This window comes from Sesamum indicum, linkage group LG16 (genome assembly GCF_000512975.1).
Source record: "Sesamum indicum cultivar Zhongzhi No. 13 linkage group LG16, S_indicum_v1.0, whole genome shotgun sequence".
Taxonomy (NCBI): domain Eukaryota; kingdom Viridiplantae; phylum Streptophyta; class Magnoliopsida; order Lamiales; family Pedaliaceae; genus Sesamum; species Sesamum indicum.
Window position 1 is genome coordinate 1,423,795 of NC_026160.1, and position 12,778 is coordinate 1,436,572.

Below are 12,778 nucleotides of genomic sequence, written 5' to 3' on the forward strand. Positions count from 1 at the left end.
CTGAGATAGGTACTGGTCTTGGAATAAACAACAGATTCTACCAGGTAATTCAAATTTTCCTTCTCGTTGACTTTCAGATAAGTGAAAACCAGAATACCAGGTAATGCAAGCTATAATAACTGGCCTCACTTCCATGCATGCAATAGCTAATCCAAATAAACATGCATGCTAACACACACAAATGTATATCTACATACTTTGTGTGCTTGAGAGTGCAACTGTATACAGTTCACTTACACAAAATATGTACATATATGCGCATGATATAGGGGAATCTTAAAATTCAACATGGTAATGCCATTATCCAGACTGCATTTATCCGAAATGATCATTCGCTACACCAAGTTATGCATAGAAAGGTAGAGGAATCTTGAAAACTGCAAAGAACTAATGCATAAGATTAAGCAATTAAAAAGGCAGATCATATGACAAACAAACGACTAGAGAATAATGTAAAGAAGGTAAAGAAAGGTTCTGCACAAATTGCTGAACTGGCTGACCTCCTTCCGGTGATCACGAGTTACTAGCTTTTCTTCTTCAAAGAACCTGAGAGTACGGCGAAGTTGCTTTGTATGAAGCTTCAAGTCCTTAGCCAGATCTTCTTCCCTTACCCATTGACGCCTAGATCAAGATCAAATTCTAAGCTTCAGCCCAACCATCGATTCCCCCTCAAGAGCAAGATAAAGTACTAACAAAAAATTGAAGTGATCAAATTTATAATAAGTTTAGTTCCTAACAGTCTTTTGTATAACTGAAAATAAACCACTTATTATCCACCTGAACAATCATTAAACATATGAACACCAACTTAAAAGAAGAACCAAGGTCCCTAGAAATTCATTAAAATCACATTAACACTTATCATGCAAACTTCGAACGCTCCTTTTCTCCCACTATTTTGCTGATACACTATGCACATATGCAGAAGCTGGAATACATGTACCATCTAAATGACCTAAATAGACATATTACTTGGAAAATTTTACAGTAAAAGGGTTTTTCGCCAAATCCTGAGTGAAGTTGGAATCATTGGCAGGGATCAACTTAAAGTAAGGTAATTTATGGAAATATCAGAATGTGACTAGACATTTTTTAAATTTGGCAGGAACATCGAATGTAATTCTTTCGAATTAAAGTGCAAGTTCCTTTAGATATTTGAACTTTTTCCCAACTGTTCTTTTTTGTTCCAGAAAATTCCCCACTTACAAGTATGTCCATGCACAGAAGAAGTATGTAATAACCGGCTATAGAAATGGCATATGGTGCCAAGTGCCAACTAATTTTTCTTGAATCTAAAAGAAAAATCAAATTTCGATTGTTCTGGTTTGGCTGCATTTACTTTTTCTAGGTTTTACTAAAGACTTTAGTAGAAATACTTATGACTTTCTTTCATCATTCTGTTTTTTCGTGCTGTTCTTTTCAAGGTGTTGTCAGAGTTTCCTCTGCCTGGATAACAAGCACAGTTTTGACAAGAAAGAACCATTTATCAAAAAATTGAAAGATGTCTCCAAAAGAGCTCATGGTTTGTGCCTGTGGATTATATTGTTCTATGTCATATATCCAATGAAATTGGAGCAGAAGGTCTGTCCATGATGTTACCGATCAACCATTTCTCCCTAGGTACAACTCATGATGCAAAATACCTGTGTCTGATCACCTAGATAAACTTCTAACACCCTTCACAATTAATGTTCTATTCCATTAAGAATTACAGAAATCATAGTTAGAGATACATCACCTGGATAAGGTTCTATATACTTCATAAGGTTCTACTGTAGTTAAGGATTTATGACAATAATAGGTCTAAGAATGCTCTCCTCAACCATTTTTCAACAATAGCCTAGATTAAAAGTACGACACTCCACTATAACCCAAGGTTGCCGAAGAATGTTACAAAATTCTAGATTATTTGAGTTCATTGGCATGAGTCATTCCCTGATTGTGTAAAATAGACTATTTTCCAAGTAGCTTGGTTGTGAATACTAAACAGTATTCTGCTGTTTCACATCCACTATTCTGGATCATGATGTTTGATACTTTTTATTAACTTAGCTGCTATCGCAAGGAACATGCTATTAATAACTTAAAAATCAAGACAAATATTTCAATTTGAGGGCCTCAACTGAGTACATTCTGATCAGTTTGAGCAGGTGCATCGGTTGAATCTAAACCAGCTACTTTGTCAAAGTATGTATTGCATATAGTTTAAACAAGCATAACTGTACATGTTATCACTTCAAATGTTCAATATTGGCATCTAAAATAAGCGCCCTATCTAACACCAGGCAGGCAGCCAGACCAAGCTGTGCTTCTTCGCCTGGCTTGTTATTGATATCAAGAACCGAGTTTGACTTATTGATACCATATTGATACTTCACACATAGATTTAAACTCACTCTAGTAACGCTTTTCCCATTTAATCAACAAAAAACGTAAGTCAAAAAGTTAGTATCCTAACTAGAACTGCTAGATAAACGAACTTAACAATACACTATACATAATATGCTTAAGTTCAACGTAAAACTACATAAGAAGTTCAACGAATGTTGCTGAAAAAGCTAAAATAGAGAAGTAAATTACCTAGTAAGAGCATCGAGAATAACCACAGCAATTCCTCTGTTGTCGCTTCTTCCAGTCTTCGGCTGGTTTTCACCTTTAGTAGTTATATCGTCGTAAAAAGCCCTTGCCGCAAGCTTCACCAAGCTATTCATTCATGTGATAGAAAACGAGAGACCGAAATTAACACACACTTGACAAATAACATTAACGAAACGTCAAGCACAGTGACCACTATAATACCGATTGAATGGTTCAATGCTACCCATTGCCACCCCCTTTCAGCAGAAAACAGTTAACTGAAGAATCAAAGATTTCTCAACCAGCATCACCCTAATTTGCCTTCTTTCCAGAAACACTGCCGGATTCCGGGAACAACGATGTTGATTCTTCTCCAGAAAGCTCAAGAGTTTTTGACTCTGAAGCCGAACCCAAACGGAAAATGATATTGAAGTAGAATTTTGAACTCTAGAAGAGCAAGTAAGAGAAACAGTTCTATTTTGGGTGTGGATTAGGGCTTGAGAGGGGTTTAATTTTTGAGTGTGAGGAGCCAACTAAGGATGCCTCATGAAATGAAAGAATATGCTGCGAGTCAAAGTCACTTCTTACATAGAACTTATCTGCGGACTGCGGTGAATGCACTTTATCGCCTCAAAAAACAATCACTTGAAATGCAACACTCCCACACGCCAAATTTAGTCATAGGCTTCAGATATTTGATCTTGGAACTTGCATATTGAGTTCTTCAGCTTCAAGATTTGTTCCTGGGCTACAAATTTGATCATGAAATTTTTGTAAATTAGGTATTCAAATCATACATTATTCCCAAATTTGATCTTCCATAACATGATGATCACTTAGTTCTCAAAGTTTGCAATGTTAAGGTATGTCAAACTGGTTTCCAAATAGAGGACTTAATTACCTTGCAAATTGAGCAAAGAACTTTAATCTAGGGTTTGTTGATTTTGGGATTTTTGTGATATTAAGGGATTTCAATTAGAGATTACAAGATTTAGTTTAAGTTTGGGGTTAAGGGTTAATAGGCAATTGGTTTCTTCTAATATCTATTTGGTAACATCGCCAGCCCACGAGACAAGAAATTTCCAAAACAATTCAAATGAATTTTCTTTTAGATGACCAAAAATTTAAAAAAATTAAAAATGGTATTCTTTTTTAAAGAAATATTTATTAAATACATTAAAAGAAAAGTTAAACTTGCATTGAATAGTACAGTAAATACTTTATTTTTTTTTATAAAACTAATAATAAGTCCAAAAGTATATTGACAATTAATATGAAAAATTTGTAATAATAACATAATTAGTAAAGATGTATAGAATATGCAATAAATTATGTAAAATTTAAAACATCACTTTGTATATTTGAATATTAAATGTAAAGTATTTAGAAACAAACGGGCAATTTTTATCGTCTTTTCTATTTTAACCTAACATTACATCCAAATACGATGTTATTAAATCCAATTGAAAATAATGACTTTATAGCTGGTGTTTCAGTATAAGATGTGGAGTCTGACCCAACGTTACATTCATATCAAGATCGTAGATCCAATCGGAACTAGTGCTTTACAAGTGCCCTAGTATAAATAGTGAATGGGTGATTTTTTATTAATTGTAATTCCCTAAAAATAATTATAATAGAAATCGATCTTGAGCAATCATCGACATAGAAATTTTTTTTAGACCATATAAATATTATGTCTTGCGAATATATTTTCCTTCCATATTTTCTACACACATTCAACTAGCTGACTAAAACAAATTCTTAATAAATAATTCAGTATATCTATTAATATCCATCAAATAATTACAGAGAACAAAGTTTGTGCAAGTGGGACGGATAAATATCCTCGTATCTGATGAAATTTAAACCCAAAACCTCATATTTGTAGAGTTTCATGACTTTTACGTCATTTACTTTAGGTCAAAACATGATCGATAATTTAATATTTGAATAAATTATTATTATTTTTTTTTCCTTTTGAGAGGGAATGAATCCCCCAACCCCCACCGGCCATCACCCGTGTCCCTCCGCCCCGATCTGGAGTGCTGCCCCCTCCCCTCCCCTTCCTGGCGTCGGTGCGGCCTTACCTTACTTTTCTATATATACATTAAATACATACAGTAAAACCTCTATAAATTAATAATTTTGGGACCATGAAATTTTATTAATTTAGAGAGATATTAATTTATCGATAAATTAATATTTTATTAATTAAAAGAGAGATTTTTTAAATTCAACAAATTTAGTACATATGTATTGAAAATAAATAAATTCATATATGTTTCATTGATTATATTCATGCATCAATCAATTTTTTATAACTAATTAAATATATTCATGTATAATATCAATCCATTGTATACAATTAACTATTATATTCATAGACACATGTATCAATTCACTGGAATTTCTTAAATATACATGTTTACATTAATTCGTTACACTTAAATAACTATTATAACCAATTAAATATATTCATGCATGATGAATGAAACATATACTACATAAATCTTATTCATGCATGATGAATGAAACATATACTACATAAATCTCAATATGATAATAAAATAATTCATAACACCCTACCATGTCTTCTCATCTAAAAGACATCGCAAAATCATCCATGAATGATCAAATGCATAAAGCATTATAGACTTCATATTTTAGTAAATTACCATAATATTTATAATTGTATATTTATGAATTATTAATTTAGAGTTTTAATGGGACCTAATATTTATAAAGGAATTTTTTAAAAAATTATTATTTTATTATCTTATCGAATTTGATGATTTTTTACAAAGGCCTAAGTCGGGACCGGAAGATTTTATTATATTAGAGAGTTTATTAATTTATAGAGTATTAATTTATAGAGGTTTTACTGTATATGTATCTTTCATATATTAATAAATATTACATAATTTTAAACTTATATAATTTTATATGTAAATACATATAAATATACAATCTTAAAATATATTTATAAATTACAAATAATGCTGATGAAATCTCGACCGTTTATTTATATGAGATAAGATCCAACAATTTTCAAAAGTGACGTTTTGAAATTAAAAGTTGAAAAATATTTTTTTAAAACTCTCGCGAATATTTTGTAAAGAATACTCCCTGTTAATATAAAGTGTGTGTATATATATATATATATATAGAGAGAGAGAGAGAGAGAGAGAGAGCATATTGATTGAGGGAAAAATGCAAGCAACTCTCTTGTGATATTACAAATGAGTAAATTACCCCCTTATGAAAAAATAAATAGTGATTTACCTCTCTATACTTTTTAAGATACAACAATTTACCTCCCTATAATTTTTAAAATGAAGCAATTTACCTACTTGTATAAGGAGGTAAATTGCTTCATTTTAAAAAGTATAGGGGAGTAAATTGCTGTATTTTTTTCATAGGAGAGTAATGTGCTCATTTTCAATATCACATGGGATAAATTCCAATTCACCCAATTGAATAATATTTTATTGAGAAATTTAGATCTGAAGTCTCCTAATTAATACAAATTAAACACAAATATTAACCACAAAAACCTTTGAAATTGAAGGCCTTTCATTTCCTACAAGCTTCGCATGAATCATTTTATATGTTTCCAACACGAAGTCCCCTTGCAACCCAACACAACCCTTCCAGATCATGTGAAAACACTTATTAATCAATAACACAACTCTGTACTGTTCTGAAAGCTGTTGCTGTCTGCCAAAGCATTTCTGTAAACAAATCCCTCAAACATTTACAAAGAAATTCCTCCTGCCCTCATGGAGATCAAGTCAAAGGGACATAGGATCATAGGAAATCCATATAATTAAAGTATCCGCACTTAAAACCACCACAATTTTAGTGGTAAAATATTAAGGGATAATTTTAATTTTTTTATTATAAATATATGTCATTTATTTATAATTTTTTATCGCGCTTGAATAAGACGACCTGGATCAGGGATCTCGATCATGCCATGTCAATTCCTGAGGATTAGAAAACACGTCAAGCTAGTCGGGTCGATCCCCGACGAATACACTCCAACGGTCAAATTAGTTTCTAGTCGAGATGTATGTAATATTAAATAACTGGATTTAATAGAATCATGAATTACCTTTAATTGGTTTAAGCACTGTGTATTTATAGAGATGGAGTCGATTACGATCGGATGGTTAGTCGTTGATCAAGCGTCATTAATTATCTATAATGGGAGAAGTGGGCTCATCGGACCAAAGTTGAAAAATACCACAAAATAGGAGGAAAATGACTATTCTCTTTATAAAATTTCTACTAACTTTAATGATTTTATCAGAGGAAGGACGAAATCCCTCAAAACAATAATAGTTTGAGGAGTAAAATCACAATTTCAAATTCTTTAAGGACCAAGACTGCGTAAGTGAATGTGTTTGAGGATCAAAATTGTATTTATCCCGATAATTTCACAGTAATTTTAAATGTATAATATATATATTTTGGTGCAGCTGCCAAGTTGACAGGCTTCTTCTGAGAAAGAGATAGGCAGTAGCTGTTTGCAAGAACCCAGCAGACCAGATATTACTGTCTCTACATTGGTTGGCATCCACTCCTCTCTCTCTCTCTCTCTCTCTCTCTCTCTCTCTCTCTCTTTCCTTGAAATCCTCCACCCCCTTTTCAGCTTCTACATATATATATAAATTCCTCCAGTTTTCCCATTAATCTGTATTCTCCCCAATAACCCTTCACTTCTCTTTACATTTCAACACAGAGAGAGAGAGAGAGAGAGAGAGGAAAGGAAGGATTAATGGCTGGCCGAAAGATGAATGAGTTTCAAGACATGTTGCCTGTGATGGCAGATAAGTTGGGTGGGGAAGGACTGATAGGAGAGCTCTGCAAAGGGTTTAGGCTGCTGATGGACAGTGAGAAAGGGCTCATCACATTTCAAAGCCTGAAAAGGAATTCAGCTCTTCTGGGGCTCCAAGATTTGGGGGATGACGAGTTGCAGAGCATGTTGAATGAGGGCGATCTCGACGGCGATGGCGCGCTTGATCAGATGGAGTTCTGTGTGCTTATGTTCAGATTAAGCCCAGAACTGATGCAGCAGTCTGAGGCTTTGTTGGGCAGGAGTTCTGCTTGTTTTGGCAGAAAATGATCTCTTTTTTTGTGAATAATGGCCTGTGCATAATGATTAAGTTCTTCAATTCCATTTTGTCTTGGTTATATGTTTTTGGTTTTTTTGACAAAGATGTCATGTCCTTTGTTAAGGTAAAGGACTTCAACAATGGTATAGGTCAAGACAAATCTGCGGTGCTTGCAATTTTTGCAGCCGCCTTAACGCAATCTACCCTCTATTGTAAATGAACAAATTACTCTCTATAATAAAAAAATAACAATTTATCTCTTTATACTTTTTATTATCTTCCTGTCTTTTAAGTAGTTAAATTGCTTCATTTTAAATAATATAGATAAATTGCTGTATTGTACAATACACAAATTTTCTCTTTTACAAGTTGTTTGCATTTTTCTCTTTTTCCAGGTGACTTGAAACAATCTGAATTAGGAAAAGAAATGGAAATAAATTAGCCTGCATTTGCGATGACAAAGGTTATTGCAGTAACATCATACGAGAATTAGCGAAATTATTAACTATAGTTCGAAATTATGAAAAGACTTTTTCCCTATGTTTGGTTCTGTGTCTGCTCACCTTCACTAGGTGTGCAGATTGTAATTTATTTTTTTTATTTTTTATTGTTTTATCTTTTTTTTTATTTTTGAATTTTTTTTTCTCTCTCTTCTTTCTTTTCAGTCTTTGACTGTGCAGCTTTTTCTCTTTCTTTTCTTTATTTTTTCTTCTTTCTTCTCTCTTTCCTTTTTTTAATTGTTCTTTTTAAATTATTTGTATTATATGTATTATATATTATTTAATATATAATATATGTGAAATGTAATGAATAATTAATACTAAAAAATAATTATTAACTTATAAAATTATTGATATTAAAGATATTTACTATCAATGCTACTTAGTTAAAATATTTAAAATTTTTCTACCTAACGGAAATATTGTAGCAGTTGCGTACACTACTGATAATATATTAGTACTATATATCTAATTTGTATTTTTATCAATTATCTGTTAAAATTTATCAGTTCATATATAAAAGTCTAATGAATGTATTTTCAACATGTTATATAGTGCATTTAACGCTTGATTACAAATTTTTTCAACTTAGACCATTTAAATCTTTTATACTCATAATTTTTTCTATTTCAATAAAATATTTGAGAAATTTGAAAATTGAGGACTATATACCAATAATACATACTTAATTCTAAATTTTTTATTTAAATTTTATATATTATATTTTTTCATTATAAAGATAAAGTCTAACAAAATCATTTTGGAGACAATAGTACAATGTACTTAATTATGCATTAAAATTATAATTATTATTTAAAATGTAAAAAAAAATTACTTAACATAAATATATATATATTATATTTCACTAACAAACAAAATACTATATATATACACATATATATTAATAAATATATATATTCAAAGACATGATTTGACAATGAATAGTAACTCCTATCTCCCAAATTCTAACATCAAACATACACCACTTATTTTACACTATTTTATACTATATCAAAACACAAATCCAAACATACCATCTATCTCAAAACACATACTTATCTCTATTTTCCTCTCTCAATCATTAAAATACCAAAACAAAAATATTCAAAATATTAATCCAAACATAATGCTTGAGTTTTGAGTGATATTAGAAACGGAAATCATTTAATACTTGTACCTAATTTTTTTAGATAAAAAAATACAATGAGATTTGAACATTACGAAAGAGAGAAAAACAAAAAAAACTACTTGAGACGAAATTTATGAAAAATCCAACCCAAATCAAAATCTGCTACGGGCGTTCCGACAGTGAAGGGAACATAGCAATGCCCCCAACCAAAAATAATTTGCAATGGTTTAAGAGTAAACAACTAAAACGTAGGAATGTAATGTAAAAGCCCATTGCAAAACTCGTCAGTTTGACAAACAATTTTAATCCTCTATTGCAATGGTTTTTCCAAGGGAGTTCAGACGAGTTTTTGTTTGTTTAGTTAGTAATATTAGGACAAATTTTGCAACGATTTTGATTTTAGCCATCCATCGCAACAGTGTCTTCGACGGAGTGGGGACGGGGTATTGTTTGTTTGGATAGTATTATTTGGATTCAGATTAAGATTCTCACTTTCAATTTTGCGACGGTTATTTGTGATGGTGATTTGTCACAAATTTTGGATAACTTTTGTAATGATTAAACGCTGCAAATTACTATTCTCTTTTCTATATTTGGGAAAACATTTGTAATATTTTTATTATTTTAAGAGAGTTGTGATATTTTATATACCTCTTTTTTGGGATGGTTCGTTAAAATCTATCCCAAATTATGTAATTTTTATTTTTAAAAAATAAATGTATTAGTTGTAAATAATTTTTAATTAAAATGTATGATAAATTGCATTTAAATTTAAATTTAGGACGCAATGCAGTTAAAAATAAATAAAACATAAAATTATTATCAATAAATTAATATAAACAAAATTTTGATAATATTTTTTTTTCATTAACATGTAAAAATACAAAAAAAAAAAAAAGAAGAAAGAGACATCCTAATTTAATGTTGTTTTCTCCTGATCGTCATAAAAGGGTGTGAATCGGCATATGCAATAGATTCTAGCCCTTTGGGTCATAGGAGCGGTGCGTGGGGTTGTCGCTTGGAGGGCAGGTCGTTGGTGGTAGTGGGATCCTTATAATGTCCCACGTAGTAAGTACTTACTGGGTGCTGTCCACCTTCCTCTTATAGCAGTCAACAATGAGCTCCATTTTCTTGGGTGGCTTTCTGAGCTTGAACTCCTATAAAATAATCAAAAGACATGTATGTTTCTAAATTTTACAATAATTATAAGAATTTAATGGAATGGTTATTTCCTAAGTTCTTTTTGTGCATCCCTACGGAGGATAGACCCTGGAAGTAGCTAAGAAGACGGTTTGGATGAAAAACTACATTAAAAAATTGGGTTTAGTACTTACTATTGTTGAATCAGTGGTTATCTTTTGTGATAACAATGGGGTGATGGCACAAGCAATGAAATCGAGATCTCACATCATAGATCCAAGCATATTTTTGGACACTCAAAATCTTCCAAGCATGAACAATCTACAATACCGGCTGGCCTCGTGGGTCTACTATATTTTTTTGTCGAAGCAATATGGTCCAATCGTGTGTTACCTCTTTCTACCACCTCTACCTGCAGATGGTCACTACTTAAGAATTTTCATGAATCCTATCATGAGATCTGGGGCCAAAAAGATTTGACCATAGCCTAGTTGTTCACCTTCAAAGCAACTACTGGCTTGGTCATGCAAGGCACCACATCCATCCAATGGATGCGGTCTTCAATCCAAACCACTCTCCAGAAACGACTTTCAAAGTCTCTAGATGTTCAACTTTCATGATGAAACACCATGGTATCATGTTTGGAATCTTTCCAAGCCATCACATTCACCACTAAGTCTATATCTACATGCATATTGAGATTAAACATTATTCACATGAATCTAGAAGCTATTATCGCTTTAGCCTTTCCAAAATCAACTCTCCACAAATTGTGTGTCAAGAACAGTTCTTTAATCCTTTTTCAGGTATTAAAGACTATTCTCAACGACAGTCTACTACTTCCTCCGGACACAATTGATTTTCATTGTTATTTCAAAGCATATAGAACATCAGGTCTGATGCACCGACAATATTTCTATACTACCTACATCAAAGATGTAGGGGATGTCAAACATATAAGTTTTCTCATCAGTCTACCGTGACTAAGTCTTGAACAATGTAACCCTTTATGTAGGAATCCAATTCCTTTCATGGAGAATTGTGCGAACAATATTCATGTTTCAATGTTTCCTAGCATCTTTAGTTCATTCCAAATGAATAAGACATTACACACAAAATACTTGAAACACAACCAAAATCCCACTAATCTTTGAGCTCGTTCTTGACCGAGTCATATTTCGTATATCAAAACGAATATTCCAGTTACTTGAAGTTCCAAACCTAGTTTGAGCTCCATGTTGAATAAAATAAGGCTTCAAGCCATTGATTCAGATCGATGTCCCATATCGCTGCTCCTTATGTCCTATTGGATCGTTCTAATTGATTTGACAGACTCAAAAGACATATACCTCTGGTATCTAAGGTATTATGGTATCCCCAAGGAGGACTGGTATATAATTAGTAAGGAAAAATAATTATAAATGATGTTTGCAATACCCTGTAATAGTCCTGCACAAACTAAAGTCGCACTAGTCCCTTGATTTATGTAGGACTATCCCACAAACTCAAATACTTTATAGGAAAAGGATTTGTTGTGCAACCCATGTTGGTCCACTTCCTTTGAGGAAAAACAATGGATGATAATATAATAAACAATCGTTCCTATATAAATAATTTATGTGCACATTAATTAGTTAATTAACAATAGGCTCATAATCGTAGATTGGATTAATTTGTAGCAGCAGAAGTATAGATGTCGATCCGCCTATCTGAATCTGGTCTATCTACATGCTCATGCCTTAATTGGATCATGAACCTGTCATATATGTCATTGTCTTGAAGATCATCCCACGAATATTTTCAAGCTTCCCCCCACGTTGGATCATGATTTAAATATTGTGCAAACTACGAACACGCTTTGCTCACCTTGGTAATAATTCACTCATTTACACACTTCAGATTCATGTAATATATGGTAGTGATCAAAGAATATATATATATATATATATATATATATATAAACAAAGAGTATATTTGGGAGAGTGTTGTGATCAATTTATTTATTGTATCATGCTTGTCTTCTTTGATCAAAATTATACCCTATTTATAGATGTACTAAATCCTATGTGTAAAAGAAGTCCATATCCCAACATACATTTGGAGGATTACAAACTCTATCTCAAATAAGGTTTATCCTAGAGGAATTCTTATTCCAACATATATTTAGGAGACTGAAAACTCTATGAAGTAGCATTTATTCTAAATGAGTCCTTATCCCAACGTTTGTTAGAATACTTCAAATTCTATATCAACCCAACCCATGTCCGTAACTTTTGGATATACTTGATCATCATCGACTTAAACTTTATAAT

The 12,778-nt window shown here is 32.0% G+C and overlaps 2 protein-coding genes across 2 annotated transcripts in view; one reads left to right on the forward strand and one right to left on the reverse strand.

Annotated features, from left to right (window-relative positions):
* The window catches only part of LOC105178526 (general transcription factor IIE subunit 1), a 13,052-nt gene extending 9,893 nt beyond the window's left edge, over positions 1–3,159 (reverse strand). Inside the window, exons 1-3 of the mRNA XM_011102017.2 lie at positions 2,800–3,159; positions 2,581–2,703; positions 501–621 (exon numbers count right to left, since the gene is read on the reverse strand). Of these exons, the coding sequence (XP_011100319.1) occupies positions 501–621; positions 2,581–2,703; positions 2,800–2,825 (270 nt within the window). The 5' untranslated portion in view covers positions 2,826–3,159. The remainder of the gene's footprint in view (positions 1–500; positions 622–2,580; positions 2,704–2,799) is intronic.
* LOC105178613 (calcium-binding protein PBP1-like) lies at positions 7,194–7,708 on the forward strand. Its single transcript, XM_011102123.2, has one exon. The coding sequence runs from the start codon at positions 7,361–7,363 to the stop codon at positions 7,706–7,708; it is 348 nt and encodes a 115-aa protein (XP_011100425.1). The 5' UTR covers positions 7,194–7,360.

Bases quoted from the DNA above. Each gene is read 5' to 3' on its own strand.
- LOC105178613 (XM_011102123.2), top strand. From the start codon at position 7,361: ATGGCTGGCCGAAAGATGAATGAGTTTCAAGACATGTTGCCTGTGATG.